The 22,188-nt window shown below is 33.7% G+C and overlaps 1 protein-coding gene across 3 annotated transcripts in view; it reads right to left on the reverse strand.

Moving 5' to 3' along the window:
* Positions 1–718: 718 nt before the first annotated feature.
* The window catches only part of LOC149795514 (uncharacterized), a 62,192-nt gene continuing 40,722 nt past the window's right edge, over positions 719–22,188 (reverse strand). For 2 of the 3 annotated variants that reach the window (XM_089965311.1, XM_089965310.1), the window contains exons 8-13: positions 21,774–21,864; positions 18,760–18,841; positions 17,239–17,309; positions 8,465–8,560; positions 7,333–7,476; positions 719–4,470 (exon numbers count right to left, since the gene is read on the reverse strand). In XM_089965311.1, the coding sequence (XP_089821437.1) occupies positions 4,385–4,470; positions 7,333–7,476; positions 8,465–8,560; positions 17,239–17,309; positions 18,760–18,841; positions 21,774–21,864 (570 nt within the window). In that variant the 3' untranslated portion in view covers positions 719–4,384. Of the gene's footprint in view, positions 4,471–7,332; positions 7,477–8,464; positions 8,561–17,238; positions 17,310–18,759; positions 18,842–20,784; positions 20,848–21,773; positions 21,865–22,188 lie in introns of those variants that run through there. The other variant, XR_016422339.1, reaches the window with a different exon arrangement.

Raw genomic sequence — 22,188 nt, forward strand, 5'->3', positions numbered from 1 at the left:
CTACACTAATGATAAAAACTGACTTGCTTTTTAACTGACATATTGACACCTTTGAATGACATTGTCAGAGTGACTGGAGTATGGAGAATATAAGTTTGCACAGCAAATCACATGATATTTTTTTATCTAACAATTCCTTCCTCATGAAGCAAACATTTATTGTGCATAGACTAAGTGGTCACTGTAGATAGAAGGCAGGGAGAAACCACTTTTTGGTTAGGAAACACCTGTCCACTGACAATTGAAGGTAGATGATTGTTAAAATACATAACATTTATATAGGAAATTTGCTGGAGGAGGAATCAGAATGGCCATTGTGAACAGGTGACTGCTCAGCAAACTTGACCATTAAGACACGTCTGACCTGACTGTGGGCATATATATATATATATATATATATATATATATATATATATATATATATATATATATATATATATATAACCACATCAAGTTTCATCCAAATCTCTCCCAAACTTGCAAAGTTACAGGCTGGACAAGAAATATTAAGGGCAGGAGGAATGTAATAACACACCTATTTTATGATAGGCATGTACAAAATGAGACAAAAGTCTCTCCAAAGAAATAGTTTCAAAGATTTTTTGAAGACAGGCATTCATACTGTTGAGAGTAATAGGAACTATCACAATGGTAATATGTCCTCCCTCCGAGATAGACTGGTCATTAATACTAAAATAAGAATGCAAATGAAACAATATAGGCTACTTCTTTTATTTGTATCATATCAACCATGATCACATACAATAAAAACTGATAAAACAAACTTTTTAGGTAATGGAAGTGTTGCTGTGTATAGAATTATTTATATGTACAGCGTTAGTGTTGGTGATTAGCTAAGCAATCAAAAACTTGGACAGTACAGTATCAGAATTCCTATTTATCAAAAATAAATGCATGATATACAATGATTTTTAAAAAACATAATAAATTCTCCATCTAAAGATAAAGATCTTTACATCATTTTGTTCAAACCCAAAATATCCAGTTTGTTGTGCTAAATCCATTTTCATGTTCTTACATTCAGAATACATTATTCTGTTAAAACCAAAAATATCAAATTTCTGGAGTGTTAAATTCGTTTTCATGTTCAGAGATTCAGAATACATTATATTTTGCTCGAACCAAAAATATCCAATTTGCTGTGTTAAATTCACTGTCATGTTCTAACATTCAAAACACATTTTGCTCAAACCAAAAATATCCAATTCGCTGTTAAATTTATTGTCATTTTCTGACATTCAGAACACATTATTTTGCTCAAACCAGAAATACCAAATTCACTGTATTAAATTCATTGTCATGTTCTGACATTCAGAACACATTATTTTGCTCACACCAGAAATACCAAATTCACTGTATTAAATTCATTGTCATGTTCTGACATTCAAAACACATTTTGCTCAAACCAAAAATATCCAATTCGCTGTTAAATTTATTGTCATTTTCTGACATTCAGAACACATTATTTTGCTCAAACCAAAAATATCAAATTCACTATCTTAAATTCATTGTCATGTTCTGACATTCAAAATACCTTATTTTGCTCAAACCAAAAATATCCAATTCAGTGTGTTAAATTCATTGTCATGTTCTGAGATTCAGGTTACAATTATTAACAATCAAACCATTAAGTACCTATAGTAAATGTTCATGTAAATATGAATTAAAGTGCAAACATTGCAAAGCTCTAATGTTTGAAGTGAAGATGTTGATATAAATGGGGAATTTGTTACTGATTTAGAAATGTGAATTTTGTTTTATTGTACCTTAATATTGTTTAAAACAACTTCTAATCACCCAGTAATTGGAGTTTAAGTATACATTTGACAATATTTTTTAATTGGAATTTTAATGACAGATTACAGTTTTACTTGTATGGTGCAAAGGTTCTCAATGCCAGTTTATTGACAGATATCTGACAATAACTAAGAACAATGTGGAAAAATGAGATGTAAAGTGCAGATGAAAGATCATAACGAGTGGTAAATTTCCTTCACACCATATTCACCTTAATTACTGGAGTGATGTGACGCTGTGTATTATGTCCTAATTCTATAAACAAAAGAATAGCCAAGTCCATTTAGAATGCAGGTTAGAGTGTACATCCTACAATCTTCTTTGTTGATAATTTTAAAAAAATTCATTACATTTAATGATTACCATGAATGGCACATTATGTTCCTTCCCCATGTTTAATAATCTTGCAAAGTTTGTAAACAGTAGATGATGGAGATATGAAGTTATAATGCAGAATAGAAGAAGTCCACTCCCAAATGGAGGAGGTGTAAAAGGATAAAAATTCAAAGATCATCTTGCACAAGTAATGAGGTGGTTTCAACAATAAAGTATGGATGCATTTTTATATGAAAAAACATACTGTTGTTAAAACTACAGCTGACCCCACTATAGCATGGTGGTTGGTGTCCACAGAACCTGACCATGTTATAACCAACCAAGTCAGTTAGCTGAAGAAAATGACATACTAAAAAACATGGCCATGGAAAAGGGCGAGGAGTAATAAAGAGGCACAAAAATACATGATTTTGATTAAATGAAGACAAACTAGTTTGAAATACACTTGTGTATTGACAACTTACATTTGTGTCATACACTACATACACCATTAAGTACTGTATATGTATGTGAAAAATCCATGAATTTGAGTATAGATCTCATGTTATAAAATCAATGTATCAGTCACATCCTATTAGAAAACACAAATAACACATATACAGAGGATCACAAATGGGTAATGATTTAGTATTAAATTTATGAAACAAGTTGAATAATTCCAGCTTTTGTGAGCCTTGATGAGACACTATAACAGAATTTATAGCAATTAGAACATAAAATATACACCACAGAGATCTCATTATGCATTAAAAAAACCTGTGGTCATGAACTAAATGAAAAACTGGAACAAAGCCTGTAAAATGGGACATATAAATCATGGTGACCTTATTTAGTTGTAATCAAGTTTCATGATTCTATCATGAACAGTGTCCAAGAAATGAATTTAAAACAAAAAATGTAACCAAGGTCAGAGACCTGTAAAATAGTGGTCTTAATGACTCGCTTTTAAAACAAGGGTGTACTTCTCAAGGTGCACATCACCAAGTTTCTTTATTCTAGATATAATAATATTAATATAATATTGTACCTAGAATATTATTATTATAAAAAATGTACAAGGAAAGGAGCTAAGCACCAAACACTTTTAAACAGGAATTATTTACAATTTAGCACCTTTACCCCCTACCGTGGCGATAGATGCCATGAAACTCACTTTGAAATGCTAAGATCTAGGAAGCAAAGAGGATTCAGATATAATCAGGCCATATATATATATATATATATATATATATATATATATATATATATATATATATATATATATGATTGTGATGCACATGTTGATGCTGAAGTCAAGGCTAAATGAAGTATAATACTTTCTTCACTTTGTAGAGGCAAACTAATTTTTAAAATTAAGTGAAAAACAACGCATTTTCAGTCAGTTGAACTAAATGAATCATCTGATTAATTACCAAACATGCATCAGCTAGTTTTATACCACAAGCTACAACATCAGCGGAGAACTGAATCTCATTAAGATCCATTTGGCAATGTAACATTACTATTAATTCTGTAAATTTGTTACGGTATGTAAATAAATGATAAGGCAATGACTTTCAAATACTTACAGCTGCAATAAATTTCTTCAGAATGGAATTCAAAGCCAAGAACTTACCCCAGTTATTAAATGGATAGCAGGCTTGAAAGCATGGGCATAAAAAGAATCCGCACAATAATCCAAATACATGATGTCAATAGGACAAATTATATTACTTCAGTCTAATTCAATGGCACTGTCAACATTTCTTGTGATGAATTTACAGGCATTTTTTTACATAATGAAATCATTCTTTATACAAACAGCTATGTAAAAGAAACATTTACTCTGTAGATACATGTATTTCATTTGAGTACATGAGAATCACTTTTATTTTTGTTGCTCAAAATTAGTCAACAAATGTGAACAAAGATGAATATTTGTATTTTATTTTCTACCTTAAGTATTCTCTGTATTTATTATGCTTGAATTTCATGACTTCATAATATTTAATCAAATTCTAACATTAAAAAAATCCCAACTTACACAAGATGAGTACCACACATGGCACATGTCTTTCATTTTAATAATACATTTCAATCCATCCCAGAAATAGGTATTATTTAATAAGAATTATTTGAGGTTTGCCTTACTAAAGTAAATAATAAGAAAATTAGTGCATTTTATCTCTTCACTAATCATTAGAAAATCCTGTGGAAAGACTAAACTATTCACTCTTAAAATGTTTTTGTATCAGGAAGGCTCTGCATCCATTGCACATTTTCCATATGTTCCCTCCCACATGTCTTCTTTCTCCTTCTTCTCATTTCTTTTCTTAGCTGGAAAAGAAATGTGTAAACATTTTCCATTAGTGCACTTTATTAAATGTTTCTTTGTTGTTGTAACAACGATAGGTATCTTACCATTTCTTTTGAGCTACTTCTATATTAAGTGCCTCTGCTTTGTATGGGTCGATATGACTACCGTTACAATGAGTCATACCTACATGAAATCAATAGGAAAATGATTCATTTTCTGAGAAATTGTGAGTATTTTAATTGTTATGTTATTAATCTGCTGACAGATGAGATGAAACTACAGCACTGATGAAATCTGACCTGGTACACACCATCTGCATTGGTAGTCATGTTACACAAATCTTACAGCCTACATGCCCAATACACCAGAGGTCCAACAGTCACATATTATCAACAATTAACCCCTTTCCAATATTGTTGTGTTAAATTTTAAAATATTAAAGTCATACACTTTGTCAAAGAAAGAAAGAAAATACAATTCTCTACAAATTTATTTCAAGAATAACAACCAGAAACCTACTGCAGCTGTCAAAGCAACTTTGAGAAAGTCAGATTCATCAAGAATAGACCAGGAGTCAAGATGGTTTTGTTGTATCACATGACTACCACACTAACATGTGCCCTCTGCTTGAGGAATAAAGCTCTGTGACAGTGAATTCCAATTTTTTGATAGGCAACTAACTCTGACCATACACCCAAACATAAATGTTCAAATATCAAGAATGGGGTGGGAAGGGTCAGAGGAAACTTGGATTAATGGTTTAGGTGCTACTAAAAATAGTGGCAGGAAGCTTCCTTTCATTCCCTAACCATAAAAGGTTGCAAACTGGAGCTGTCGTTTGATCTTGGTAGGTTTCAGCAAAAGCTTAATCCATTAACTGTTGAAAGTGTGAACACCAGTTTTCATGTGTAATTATAACAACTGCCCTAACAAATAGTTGTGTGTTTAAAAATTATTGGTAAACTGTCAATTAGTCACTTTATTTAGGAACCATTTCTACTAACAATGAGATAAACATGTTTGCATGTGTAAGAGAGAGAGATGTATAAATGAGTTCATGTACACAGTTGTAGTTTTCTAGATTTTTGTGAAATAGCTAAACTTAATATAGGTATATTGGCAGCATACTACTACTGCTAATAATATGTGCGAAATAATTTTAATGATAATACTACTACTAACAATTCTAATTCTATTCGCTTCAAAGTACATACATATGTCATTAACCAAATCTGAGATATGAACCTGCCTTCAGATGTCTACAAAGTACACTTTTGCCTTTACCTATAGTTGGTTTTACCATATAATAGATAGGTGTTGCTCACTATATTGAATTAGGCACTTTAACTTTAAAAGCATTTATAATAAAATATTTAATCTTCGTCACTGTGCTCATCTTTACTCCATCACTGGCACCATGTGCTGTGATTTGCGTGTAGCTCACATATGTGCATGCATCTCATTGCAATGAAGTATTATATGTATTAAACTTGTTTGAAAATAAATAAACATTCCTTGAAAACTCGGAGGTATAATTTGCCCAAGCTTCCTTCAATTACAAGTATCCTTTGGGAAAAATTATTTTCAATTTATACCATAACCTCAGGAATGCATCTGTAACACAAACTGAGCATCATATATATATATATATATATATATATATATATATATATATATATATATATATATATATATACACACCTTGCAATTAAATAATATATGCTCCACTATTAATACCTTAGTATGAAATAATACACAGCAGCATATTAAAATTTTCTTACTGGTTAAAATTCTTGCCCTATTCATTGTATGTCATTGTATTGCCTAATTATTATCACAGTATAAATTAATTTATATTGTGGTATATATCTATTAGTACCATTCTATATATTATATGATACCATTAATTAATAATCATGGCATAAATACCAAATATTGAGATGATTGCTTCAGTACTTAATACCATGGTATGCATTTAATATTACAACCACAGTATCAATTATTAATACCATGGTGTACATTATTTGTACAATGGTATAAATTATTTCATATGTTATGTCTAACAGATTTCAAAGTATAGTGACACCTGTTTTTAACAGACATAATTAGAAGTAAATTATGTAAATAAGCATCTATCCATGAGGGTCACTTTCTGTCTGGTGATTAGATAATGCACTCTGGATGCATTAGGGCCCTAGAGCCATTAGTTTTGCGTAACAAATACAATATGTAACCTTACTGTAGGCCATTGCTTATGACATAGAACAGATCACAGGAAGAATTACCAGCCATATGTCTTGGCTGTACCTGCATGATAGGTGAGGTTTGTCAACTTAAGTGGCTGATAGTCTGGAATGGCTTTAGTGTTAGAGGCAATCTTTGGTTGTCCTGTGTTTTATTACCAAATACAATAGCAGACACAGACTGATTACAAAAGTGGTTCATCAAAGACGAGATAATTTCCAGAGTTCTATCCACTGTTAGGAATACAATATCTGACACAGACTGAATACAGCAGAGGCTAATTTGACATAGGCAAAATGTGAAACATCTTACCATATCCAATGTAAGTACAATGGTTTCTGACATACATTTTTGAGCTAATGGATGTCAAAATTTAAAAATTTAAATCTTTTTTCAATTTAAAAAACGTTGGTCCTCGGGTAATTAGCATTACCATGTTTCATCCAGAAATTATTAAAATGAAGACTGCTATAACAATGGAAAGCTGTATTGATATTTTGGAAATTATCAAGCCCTACCTCTGGCCTCTTGAAGGCTGCTATAACAATAGAAAGTTATATTGACATTTTGGAAATTATCAATCCCTACTTCTGGCCTCTTGAAGCTGTAATGATATTTTAGAAATGATCAAACCCTACCTCTGGCCTCTTGAAGCTGCTTCCTTTCCTGTTCCCTCTTCTCCTTTGAAATGCGAGGTGGTGCTAGACCCAAGGCACCTGTTACCAACCTCCGTGCAACAGCAGCGGAAGATTCTGGGCGAGGCTTGTATGGTTGTAAGAATTCTGCAATGAAATCAAATTTATTGTTCTTTATTATCTAAATGTTTCGTTCATTCATCTAAGCAATTATCACAATAACATACTTATTTCTCATCAATGAAGCATTTTTCTGTTGATGGTTTGATATCATAGTCATAGTATTTCTTTCTTAAACAAGTGCATGTAAGGCAAATACAAATAAATTCAGTCTCTACGAAACAGAAATTAGTCTAAAGAACAGATATTGCAATACTCCTAATCCTATTAATTTTACCATGTATTCCAGTTTTTATTTTAATTTACTGCACTGAACATCTAAACTGAGCCAAGAATTTTAAAAATACAAATGGTAGAGCATAAGTGAGATATTTTTTTTCAGTTCCATACATGTTTGGTATACACTATAGTATGAATAATTGTGAAAATCTGATATATCACTTTGATAATTTTGGTACATTTAATCTTTTATCCTTTTGCAAAAATAAAGCAATACATTTTCTTCACCCACATTGTGAGCTAACCAAACAACCAAAGCCATGATAAAATAACATCTTAAGATCTCTCAGCCAGGTAACATGATTTGCTTCATCCAATCTTCTGACATCAAAATAGCATCCGAGTGGGCGTTCAACAAATTGTTTTCTTGTAATTTTTATCCAATGTTTAATACATTTCATAAAATTATACTTAATGGATAACTAACACAAACAAATAGACTACAAATGCATTATTCTGTTTTTGGCCAGTAGAAAATTAGGGCTAAAAGAAGGTCATAAATACAGGAAAGAAGAATGTTCTAGTAATAATTTGTGATATACAACTGTTACAATAAATTACAATAAACAAAAGGAGTCTGGTCAAGTTTTCATATCCTCCTTTAAAAGTTGCTACAAGATGTGAAAACTTCACCAAGAGTCCAATTTTACTCTTTATAAAAAAGATTTGTACAGCAACATAAATAACAAATAATCTAGTGAGTGGAAAATTTAGCTGAAGTAAAAAGAAGTTATACCTGTGCATCGTTTGGCTTTGTGCTTGGACTGTTCAGATGCTTCAGACAAGGGGCAAACCTTCAACAGGGGATGGATCATTGACAAAGCACTCTGAGCTACAATTTTAAAAAAATTAACCTGTGAATTTACTTATTTTGTGTGTGTGTGTGTGTGTGCAAAATTACTTCTGTGAGTACTCTAATTCATGGACTGGAGAAGAGTCCATTTTCCACAGAAAGATCATTGTTCATTGGGTTTTCAAATCTATGGTTTTGGGTAACTCGTCAATCCATGAAAATTTATACCAAAAAAAGGGAGAGAATTCACAGTATACCATTTCTAATGCTCGGGTTCAGATGTGGCAGTATACTGCCAGAGCTTCTTATTCATTTGTTGTGACATTAAAATACCATGAAAAACTGTTCGTAAAAATAAGCTGCAAACTGGGGTCTGAAACCTGTAACTTATAAACTTGTGCTTATGAGAATAAAGTGAGAAAACACTAGAAAATTATATATTTGGGGAAAAAAAATGTTTGTCATAATTATGTTTCACAAAGATCACTTACCCAATAATATTACTTCTCACCCATGCAACAGAGAAATCTAACTGTTTTGATAACCTTACTTTTCTTATCTCAGTCTAATCATCTCAGACCAGTTGTCTCAGTCAAGGTGTCCACGCGCTCAGAACTACATGTACTTATAAAATAAAAAAAACTTCTTGTCTTCTGCTGTGCCTGACTACAAAAATCTGATGTTTTATCAATAAAGTACCATTAAATCTCTAACACATGAAATCACCTGATCGGTACTACTCAATTTCTGATCGGTACTACTCAATTTCATGTCCGATATTTTGTTGTACTTTATTGATAAAATGTCAGACTCCTGTTTAAAAACAAACAACAATAAATACATAGACATAGTAACTAAAGGTCAATCCATCTTTGAGAACACACCATACAAAACATTTATTGAGAAACATGCACGTGATGTTGAGCTATTTGGTATTTTGCTAGTTAGTTTCACACAGCAATGTCAATTTTATCCTATATGCAGGCTAAAGCTACCTAACTAGTTTTTTTTTTTGAGGGGCCCCAAGTGGCCAAGTGGTCTAAAGTGCTCACCATTACAGATCACTGCCATCTCACCTCTGTCTGCATGGGTTCGAGTCTCAGACTCAGCCAATGTGGATACGCGAGAAAGCTTGCCAGCTGATTCTCATAGGTCGGTGGTTCTTTCCGTGGTTTTTCCAGGTTCTTCCTCCACCATTTAAACTGGCCACCATGTATAGCCTACCTTGTGCTGAAAAATGGCATCAAACCCTACAACAACTACAACAACAGCCTAACTAGTTTTAAATACTTCGTGTGAAACAAATTATGTACTGTTAGCTATGTTTAATGATGCTGACCTGAAAATTGACTACACTACAGATAGGATAAACTTCTCAATGCTGTGTGGAAAAACTATGACATAAAACACTGATGTATGCACATAGACTAGGCCTACACACTTCATAGTCTCATGGAGAGACAAATAATATAACCCCTTGACAGGAATTTCCTTGTCTTGGTTCAAACCCCAACATACATTCCATTAATCAAGGGATACTCTGGCTATAAACATTATTGGCCAAAAAATCCCAACTCTCTCAACAACTACAAAAAACATAGCAACAGCCAGAAATGTGTTATGTCAAACATGTTTTATTCTAATTTCGTTAAGCATCTCCATTGTGCCCCAGCTGAATCCAAAATGTATCTATAATCTTTAATGACAAATAATATACTTACCAGCCAGAAGGAATCATTTATCCGTCCACACATTAATCCATACACAAATTTCACTGTAGCACTTGCCATATTTCCAAGACAGAAAAATAAATTTTCAAAGAATCCATGAACTTGGGGAGTAATTTTACAATCAATATTAATTTCAACACAGGTATGTCACAAACAGTTTCACCTCCTCCAAAGAAAAGGAGAGTTGGATATCATAGTGACACAGATCTCTAATTACCCATTAATAATCTAATGCAACATGTTACTCTTCATTACAGCTTGTACTAAGTATAACTATAGCAGAAATGTGTACCCAGTATCGTTTCATTATTTACAATATAACTTTCCAAATTGGAACTGATGAAAATGAAACAATTTCTTGTAATAAATATTATTTATTGTTAATTTCATATAACATCCATATATTAAATGTGATTATACCTTATTACTATGAAATGTTTTATGCTGTTATTTTTCTTTGCTCACGTGTATAAACTGTGTGCTTCAGATGCAACGGTCATACCACAGCCCTCATTAACCTATTTGTATTAATAAGCAACATGTAAACATCTGGAAATGAACTATATTACACTAGTGAAGAGTTATTTTTACTTTAAAGGAAAATATTGGGTGAGGAAAATAATCTATGTTGGGGTTTGGACCGAGACAAGGAAATCCCAGTCGAGGGCTTACAAATAATGTAACCCTCTGACTGGGATTTCCTTGTCTCGGTCAAAACCCCAATATAGATTCTATATTTCCATAACCTCCCTAGTGCAGCCATTCAAGAAGGACAAAACTTATTTCTTTCCCATCTGTATACAAAATGGGCTATAAAGATAGTATTTATCAGAAACTCTTCCATTATACCAGATACCACATCATTATAACTACTTTCCGTCACCACAAGGTGGCTACCATTATACCAGATGTACTTGAGTAATACAGCCAAGCGGATGTTCACATTTGCAGGTAGGGTGTGAGAGGACTTACTTGTAATAATAAATCATTTTCCTACCTCCTTCAAATATATTACTCATTGACATTAATGTTAAAAGAATAGATAACAGGTGGAGGATATGCAGGAACATCCAATCTCTACCTTTGTAACCCTTCCAAGTATATCTTGGTACTCTCCTAACATCAAAGCAGCATGCCAGTGGGAGGAACTCATGATCAGCATGAAGCCATAACCAAAGGTTAAGAAAAAGTATATCAAAGAAACAATCTCCAGGTCAATCTATTAAAATTATAAACCAATGACTTTGATGAGGTTTTACTGACATCAGCATTTGCTTTGTAATGTTGGGCTTGCAGAGATGGCTCATATCTCATGCTGAAATTTTTAAGAAAATCTGATCCTTGAGCCATAGGTAAAAACTTGGTAAATAATACTGACAGGAAAGGTTTTAGTTGTGTGTGACTCTAATTTCATGTATTCACAAGATATATCTAAATCTAATCCTGCAAGATCTCAGAATACAATGAACAAAATACCTCCTTGAGCCAATAGGCCAAATCTTAGTAAACAATGTCCTGCCTGTCTTCTTTCACCAGAATGACTAGAAAGAATGCAAATCCAATAGAAGATTGATGGTGAGACCATTTGTTTGCAGTGTCTGACCTCTCCTTGATGAAGAGTCACCTTGCACATTCAGCCTGCCTGGGATGTGTCTTATATGGACCATAATTTTGATGTAAGGAACATTAACAAATGAAATCCTAAAACAGAAAATACAGACATAGCAAATTTGTGCCCCTTTGTTTCTTGATGGGGTTATTTATGACAGTAACCTTTCTATAAAGGAGGTTCTGTCAGGAATGAATGACATTCATTATGGACTCCATATATTCAAGTGAAGGATCCTTTATTCTGTCCCCCATTGATGCTGACTGAAGAAAAATGAGGCAGAAGGTGGGCACCCCAAGGTTGTATGCTAGTGTCAAAACAGACCATAACTTTGATTAAGGGGTTTCCAAAGGAAATTACACCAATAGCCACTTTCTGTTCTGCCATTGACAGAACACAGTGACCTAGGCAATCAGATAAATAGGTACCACTGAGCAAATGGCACATGAAAAGATGGGGAAAGGCTCCAGCCACAATGAAGAGTTTGAGGAACTGCAGAAACTCCCTCATGGAACTCATCCCCCACTTACAAGAAGAACCAATAGTGAGAGAGTAACCTATTCAAATTTGTATCAGAACCTGGTCCATGTGTTTCTGTATGATGTCATCCACATACACTGCAGTTGCTTTTGTTGATCTTAAAGCGAGTGATGATGCCGTTGACCATCCTGGTGAAGACCCATGGACTGAAGTTGAGTCCAAAAGGGACTGACAAAATTTGATACACTGTGCCACAGAATGGAAACCATACAAACCTGCATGATGATGAGAGTGGGTCAGGATGTGAAAATAGGCATCAAACAAGGTAAGGCTGACCATGAACTCATTCTTCTTACAAAAAGCTTTATGGGCCAAGCCATCTCCATCTTGAACCTGGGAGCAACTTTAAACATGTTGAAACAACTTAAGTTGATAGCTGGTAGGAGCTTTCCATGTGCCTTTGGCACAATAGATAGTCATGAATAACTACTCTACAGTTTCATATTCTGCATAGGGTTAGATTTTACACAAATTTTCCAGGTTTTCCTCACTGGTTATACTCTGTATTATAAAAAGATTTTGAATATCTTAGGTATTTTAAAAAAAGCTTTAAATTCTCTTTATTTGGTGTATGACTGATGGGTCGAATATGACTTCCAGAATATACTTATTCAGATGTGCACCTATCAAAAATCTGCTAGATCAATCATACTAGGTCATTTTTTGGCAAAGAAAATAATGAGCTGACAACTTTTTTTGTTTTTTTATATATTTGTCATTCATTCATTACACTTTCAGAAGCTGGTGTTATCAAGTCTGGCAAATTCATTTTCCCTAATTTAATATCTGCTAAAGATATTGTACTTTAAACTAATTAATTTCAGCCACAGTACATGCAAGTAACATGTAGGTATGCCAACATTCTCTCTATTGTGAATGCAAACAACTTTGCCTTATACACCTATCACTCTCTCAGAAGTACAAAACATCAGAAAACTGCACTCGTATACAAGGTCAGCACTTTGATATGCTTTAAAATTCATACAGATATGATTCTCAGTGATTTATAACATGCAGTAAAGTAAAGGATCTTAAGGACAATAGGATAAATTCTGAAAGAATTGAAATTGCATTTAATAAGAATGAAAATCCTGTACTGAAAATTTCTGAATCCAGTAGCAGTGACACTTAACAATGAAAAGCATATGTTACAAATTAAGTGAGAATGCACTAGCATAAAAAAGGACTTTTAATCCTGGTCATCAAGAAACATTTTCAGAATTTATGTAACAAGGAAGTATTTAAATACTGAAAGCCTCATTAAAAGGTCAAAGATCGGCACATTATGATTTGCTTCCAATACTTAATCTGCTCTTATTTTTACAATATTCCTTGTCATCTGCTTTTATTTGCAATCTACAATCTTCCTTATAAAGCAAAGTCTGCACTAACTGAAACAAGAATCCCTTGAAAGGACTGATGCTCAGCCAAAAAGAATTTTCAGGAATCCCAGATACAGCAGGATTTATTTCAACTGTGAGAAAATAAACTATCAGATATTACTGATCAATAAGATAATTTTTAAGATGGCCATCTTGGGGACAATATCCAACTATATATCATAAAACATCTTTTGGATAAAAATCCAAATCAATATAACCAGCAATACTGGAGTAGAAATTACACGATTTTCATGACAGGCCACAAAGACACTGATATTGGAGGTTAGATCAACACCATTTTCATTTAGGACCAACCAGACATCACCAGAAGTCTTTTGGCAAAATTCCTATTTCGTTATGACTTCCCAATCAGAGCAGTGCCATTTTCCTTTGAACCAACTAGTCATTATAACAAGACTTTAAGTTAAAACCACATCTGATAGCATAAGATTTTCAAGAGAGTGAAAGTGTGTCCATAATTGAAGTCTGCAAGCATTTATCAGAGCCAACTGAAGGTATTATTGAAATTACTTTAGTACACCTTAGCTCTGAGCACATAACAGATATTTTAACAAATGACTTGTAATTATTATTATCATAGGTTCTGGGGCACAACAAAAATTTCTCTGGAAAACTTCATCAACAACACATAAAAATCACTTAATTGGTTGTACCAGCTCTTTTACCTTTCACTTGCCCTGGCCATAATTTCACCTGTCTCAGGCAATCAATACTGTCAAGCCATGAAAAAAACCTTTCTTCTGTGACCTTTTAATATGTGAAACCATTAAATTAAAAACATATATGTGCACATAGGTTTTCTGCATTCTAAAACACCTGATTATATACTGTGAGGCCATTTGTTTTGCAAGTATTAATTCTTGTGATTTTGCCAAAAAATGACATTTTCATCAGTACTTGGATTCACGGATTGGGGATGAGGCATTACAGTTTGATTTGAATTCTTAAAATTAATGGATTGTAGAAAACAACCAAGAAAAGTTAATTCATAGTAATTAATTTAATCCACTCCTATAAACTTTTCAAGTTCTTCATTACTATTTTTCCCATACAGTATTTTAATTATCCTCTCAAAATCCCTAGCATGACAACTGCCAATATGCATATATACATTGATTTTATTGTGCCTGAGCTAAACATTCTTTATTTTGAATACTTTAACACTGACCTAATTGTGTGTGGACAGATATATGGATGCATGTATGGACACACACACGGATGCCGAAGTGATCACTGTGTTGGAACTTCCACCAAGGTAGTCTCAACAAAATGATAACAAGACCTGACAATGCAAGAGCTAAAGAATTTTGAGCAAGAAACGAAATTCTGATTTTGGTTCCAAACATAATTTGTAATAGTAGAAAATGACAAGTACAGAAAATCCTGCACTACTCTGACACTGAAAGTAATCTTGTACAAGGAATTGTGGGGTAAAACTAACACCATGTTTAATTTAACTATCTCACCCCTAATATACCAGAAGATTACCCATAATTATTTGCTGATGTCAACCAATTTAAAAAATGAATTTCTGTTGTATCTGCCATCATTTGCGACAAATCATAGTTTTTAATGAAACTGAAATCAGACTTGCTACAAATCATACTTTGAACTAAAACTAACATCATCCTAGCACAAGTGAATTGGGCTCTTGTGTTGTAAAGGATTGTAGCTAGTATAGGTTTTAATTTTGGTGATATATGTCATCAGTAAAACTTGAGGAATAATCCTACTCATCAGTTCTGAGATGGACTTTAAATTATAAGACCATGATGTCACCTATGAACAGACTGTACCAAAATGACATCATTTTTTTCATCCTGTAAAATATTACTACTAATAGTTACAGTAGTCCCCCTCTTATAAGGCCACCCCTAATGCAGCAGGGAAGTGGCCTTATAATGCGGGTGGCCTTTCTAGAGGGGGATGACAATTGCGAATAGTAAATATATATGAAGAAAGTCACAAGTACATTTAATTTTAAATATTTCATATTTTAATTAAAAAATCACATGCATGATGTAAAATAAATGTAAAACAAACTGTGTCATCATTTTCAAAAGAATGCTATGAATAACCATTGATATAGTTTTAAAACTGTCTCTATAATTATGTTACAGTTCACATCATCTGTCACTTTGTTGGTAACAGTCTAAAAAACAAACCAGTCTCGTCACATTAAAAATATCCTTGCTGTCATATCTCCTGTATATATCGTTTAGTTTTTTGTTCCAATCTTCGACAACTTCATTATCAACATCTGCTGATTCTCCACTAAGGACAGAACACTTGATATTGTGTCGGACTTGAAATCTGTGCAACCATCTGTTACTTGCGGTAAAGTCGTCATATCCCAATTCAACTGACAAAATTGTTGCTTTTTCTTGTCATTCAGATCAGGATACAAACGTCTCCTGGCTCAAACAATCTTTCTTTCTCCGTCCATTTCACCTTCCCACTTCTGCACAATTGTTTCATTATCTTTCACGATATTGTTTATCTGAGTCCTCCCGACATTAGTTTTCTGCAAGGATCCTTGACGACCCCCACCCCATCAGTTGAATTACTTTCACGTTCTCTCTAAACTGAGAATTTTTATTTTCCTCGATGACATGTTGATCTTTTTGCAGTAAGTTATTCATGTTGCCAACTACAATACTGATAAAACAATTCTGTATGCATCTAAACAAATTGCCGTGTTTCTAAAGGAAGTGATCTTGTCACATGATTCGTTAGTCGCAGTCTGGTACCCTATTGTTTTTATACATTTCTTGAAACTAGGTGAGAGAAGCCAAAACGGCTTCGATATGTACCATTAACATCACGCAGATTTGACCTCGCGGTCGTTAGGATTCGTAATTTTGACAATTATTGTCAGTAGTAATAACCACTCATTATCAAAGTGAACAAGCTCAACATCTTACTAAGGGAAGCCATAAAGGCTACCAAGCCATTTTCCTGCTGACTTGGGTATTGTACATCGATACTGCCACTTCTCAGCTGTTACTACTGTTAAATAATTGTAATTTTAACAATTATCAAAGTGACTAAACCGGACATCTTATGATAACACAGCAGTAAGGCTAATTGGATTACATGTACGTACCCTTTTGTATGGATTAAAATTTGTGTCTTTCTTGGTTTTTATGGAATAAATTTGGCTTCTCGTGAGGCATAAATGATATAATATTAAGCTTAGTGGTAAATGTACTTTACTCAACACTTCTTTCAGTAACGAAAACCTGACATCACGTTAGCTGAATGGCCTTTCGCGAGGGGTACTTTTGAACACAAACTCATCGGTGCCAACGGATTCTGGCCGTAAGGAGCGGGTGGCCGCTGGTCAGGGGGGCCGTTCAAGAGGAGGACTACTGTACATAATTTCAATAAATACTGCCAGATATTGCACTTGACTAATGGATTTTTATTTTTTACCTGCTATAGCACTAGAGAAAACCCCAAGTGCATGAGTGTCATCAACCCATTTGATGTCAAAACCTTTGGACCTGAGAGAAGAAGAAAAATAACAACACATAAACACAAACAACTAGAAATGTGTGATGAAACAGTGATGCCCAACCACAATGCCTGAAAACTGACTTAAACACACAACTTAACCAAGGTGTGACATACCATATATACTTGCTTTTAAGTCCAACTGCAAACTACACAGACCCAGATATACTGTCACAAAAAACACCTGTCCAGCAGACCTGGATCTATGCAGTTTGCTAGGAGTAAATCTGTTGAACAACAACACAGACCCTGATTTGCTGGCACATTATGCAGCAGTAAATCATGGTCCATGCTGTCTGTAGTTGGACTCAACTTATATGTGAGTTATGGTACATGCAGCTGACATTGATCAACAGAAGAAAGGAAACACTCTATGACCTACCACTATCATGGCGGAACATAACACTTTACTCTGTGGTATATAGTTTCCTAATAGTTCATTGTTTTAATTTTAGCAGTGTATGATTATAATTATACATGATATAATTATCAATAAATTATAATTATATGCTCAAAAAGATTTATTAGTTTTGATGTAGGCAAGGAAACAGCAAAGTTAACAAAGAAACATGATCTTGCACAAAACATTGCACCAAACATCCTATAATACAAAGCTATTTACAATTTATTCAAAACTTAAAAGTATCAATGGAAAAAAAAGAGATTGCATTTGATATTGACAATAATACTTTTGCAAAAAAAATATGAATGGGAAAAATTAAGGAAAGAAATTAAGGAAACGATCTAATGGACTTAATATAAGTAATTACTGAGCACTGGTATTAATTAATAACTCTCAAAGCAAAGTGTTGTTTGTGGCACAAACTGAGGACTTCTTATAAGTAAGAAAGTAATGGACATTGCTATTTGTATCAAAATCTCTCAGCAAAGTGTTGCTTGTGGCACAAACTGAGGACTTCTTATAAGGATGAAAGCAATGGACATTGCTATTTGTATCAAAATCTCTTAGCAAAGTGTTGCTTGTGGCACAAACTAAGAATTTCATGTAAGGATTGATATACTAGACACTGGAATTCATATAAAAAAAACTTCGCAAAAAGTTGCTTGTGGTGCAATTTGTATGTTAAATTAGGAGAATACTTGAGATTTCTAAAACATTTTTCTGCAAGAATGATTTGGCTATATTGCTGGGTTATATTATGCAAAGGAAAATAGTGTAAACGCTTTGCTCAAGGACACACCATGGTAGCAGATTTAATCTGATTAAATGGTGGGAATCAAACCATGCAGCTCTCTTGTCATGATTCCAACACCATAACGACTGAACCATCATGGCTAACTAAGAAAATAAAAAATTACAGTAAAATGAGTTTGTGTTATCATGTATTGACTTTTTAAGATATATTACAAGGAAAATTAACCAATCAATTTTCTTAACCAAATGGTGAAAGGATTCCTGCTTCATTGCTTTATACTTACACAAAGGACTGAAAAGCAGCAATCAGGTCCCTCGTAATGAATTCTTTAGGAAAATCATATATCTCAATAATGTGAGAATAGCCTGCAAAAGATAAACATTCTAAGATTAGATTCTTCTCTCTCATGTTTTAACATTTCCTATACCAGTTTTATCAAAGTAAAAGGGACATTATTCAAATATCTATGAGAAAATTACAATAAGAATTGTCTTATGCTAAAACCACATAAAATATTACAAACATTATTCTGACAATAAATAACAAAATCCAGAGAGAGAGAGAGAGAGAGTGATTAGAATACAATATGGGCTATAAGCTCTGACAACTGTCAACTCTGTCAAGCTCAATGAAAATGCCCGATAAGAAAGGAGAAAAAATTATCTACACCTTGATTATTCTAATTCAGCTGGTGCCAAATTCTAGAAGAAACATGCACTCTACACTGCTCTGCACCTTATAAATCTGAATATATTTAACTGGACTTTTGTGATATTAGAAAACCCAAAGAGACAAAACCAATGCATGTGGTAGCGAATGTCAGTCAAACTAATGAAGCAAATCGATATTTCAAAATCTTATAGATGTTTCATTTAGATTGTCTCTGCATGATCTTATGTGTTTTTGCAATGTATTCAGATATTACATTATTTAGATATTGACTCATTCTTGCCTGCTTATCAATCAGAACTTTGCCTAAATTCAGAGTGAAAAAACTGGAATCTGCATTGAAGCTACATATATCATCCCTACACTCTTCTTTCCATCCAAGTCTCCACAATCTGACATAACTTCTAGCCCTGTGCCAAAGGAATGGGAGATGGGGTGGGTGGGTGGAATAAATTCTAAGACTGCTATGCACATTTACAAGACCATCCACATCAACATGTTAATGTTTAAGTCTATCCTAAATGGTGTGGGCTGAACTGTGTAATACAGTCAAACCCACCTATCTTGACCTCAGTTATCTTGAGAACCCATATATGTCAAGTGTTTTGGACCAGTCCCAAAAGTCCTTCTTTCTTATGATAACTTTTCCTCACTTATCTCAACCTCTGTTAAGTCAATAACCCCATTATATCAGACATAAGTTTCGGTCCAAAGAAACATGTGAACCTACTTAATTCAGTGAAATGCAACTTTTAGTGTCCATCTCAGAGAAATTTTACAAGAAATAATCTGGCGTTTCTGCTACTACCAGTATCTCGTAGTGACAAGGATGGAAAAAGTCAGTACAAGACCAAATTTTACCAGTAGAAATGCTAATCAACCAATCTCATCAATGCATGGTCTATCTCTTGCATAGAATGGAGAAAATTATGTTGCAAATAATATCTTGGAGTAATGACATGGAATGAATACATTTCTGACCTTTACAGGGGCTGTGTTCATAATGGACTTTATCACAAATGGACTTACTTGTGAGTGTAGGCCTTCAACTTCAGCATGGCTAGATCATGTGACTTACAATCATCTATAAACAGAAAGCCGCCAAATTCCAAACCAAGCTTGTTCCCCCACCAAGAAAACAAGCACGTGGTTATTCAAGTATTTTAAAAATTCCATAGCACCCAGTATTTTTATTAATGAAGTTGTTGATTGCTGTGGCATGATTACAGATTCTTCAATGCAAACAGAATGTAGCAGAAAGTGACTGATAGGAGTTGTTATTATTGTTGTTGTATGGCTTAACGCCATTTTTCAGCACACGATAGGCTATACATGACGGCCAGTATTAATGGTGGAGGAAGAACCCAGGAAAACCCCGGAAAGAACCACCGACCCATGAGAAGCTATTGGCAAGTTTTCTCACATACCCACATTAGCCGAATCCGAGACTCAAACCCATGCAGACGGAGGTGAGATGGCAGTGATCCGTAACGGAGATCGCTTTAGACCACTCGGCCACTAAGGGCCCCTGACTGATAGGAGTAATTTTTATGAAAGAGAAAAAGGGTTGCTTTCATTTGTATTGTTTTATTTCAAATATCAAAGCCTTTCAATCCAAAAAAGTGTTATGCTGACTCACTTTCTGGTGCTTTGTTGTTGCAGACAGTCACTGATCAAAGTTGGCAGGGCTATGGGACAACAACTGCATAAATAGAATAAGTTGGCTTCTTAAAAAATTTAATACTGAGACAGTTATCTTTAAAGACTTTAAACACATTCTACATTTTGTTCTGCAGTAGAGTTGTCTGATATCTCAAGATCTGGTAATGTCAAAGATTTATTGACACTCCCAACATAATCAAAATAACCAGGTTTGACTGTAGTAAACACAAATTAATGCATGCAGGGATACAAAATTCAACACTGCACAATATATATATATATATATATATATATATATATATATATATATATATATATATATATATATATATATATATATATAAAATACTTATATTATCTTCTCCAGGGATAACAAATGAGGTCCAGTAAACTCATGATACAACACAGTATAATAAAATCCTCCTCTCAGGCATTTGATACAACACAGTATAATAAAATCCTCCTCTCAGGCATTTGATACAACACAGTATAATAAAATCCTCCTCTCAGGCATTTGATACAACACAGTATAATAAAATCCTCCTCTCAGGCATTTGATACAACACAGTATAATAAAATCCTCCTCTCAGGCATTTGATACAACACGGTATAATAAAATCCTCCTCTCAGGCATTTGATACAACACAGTATAATAAAATCCTCCTCTCAGGCATTTGATACAACACAGTATAATAAAATCCTCCTCTCAGGCATTTGATACAACACAGTATAAAAAAAATCCTCCTCTCAGGCATTTGATACAACACAGTATAATAAAATCCTCCTCTCAGGCATTTGAGATATGTATGTTTATAAAAAGGCTTCTAGTAACAACCATAAACTGGACCAACTATTTCATGAAAACTACGATTTTATTACAAACTTCATTACCATAAATTAAAGCGGTTTCTGTATAATAAAAATAATGGGTTGTAAGTGTCATTCTGAGAAGAAAAAAGCACTCACTGTCATAGTTCATTTGTGGCTCTCTGGGAGAGTACTCCAAATAATTTATCTTTGCCTTCTCAATTTTCACCTTGCCAACTGCCTTTGTCAGCTGCATGAGAAAAAACAAGTGCTAAAGGTTATGTGTAACAAGAGTAATATGAATGACATGTACACGTCTGCCCCAAGTTTAACAGTACCCTATGTAGGCACTACATGGGTGTGGTTAACTCTTTAGATTACTGACCAGTGGGTCTTAATGACCAACACTTTAACTTAAGGTATATGGTCCTGAGCTAAACGTGATGTGCAGAACCATTAATTTCTTACTTGACTTACCATGGCTGTAACATCTGACCGCAGACCTACAGAACCTAAAGGTTTCTTTATTACTCTAAGTGCAAATCATCCACTATGTTTGGTCTCACTGTAGAAC

Source organism: Sinohyriopsis cumingii, chromosome 7, assembly GCF_028554795.1.
Source record: "Sinohyriopsis cumingii isolate HCF-2022 chromosome 7, ASM2855479v2, whole genome shotgun sequence".
Taxonomy (NCBI): Eukaryota; Metazoa; Mollusca; class Bivalvia; order Unionida; family Unionidae; genus Sinohyriopsis; species Sinohyriopsis cumingii.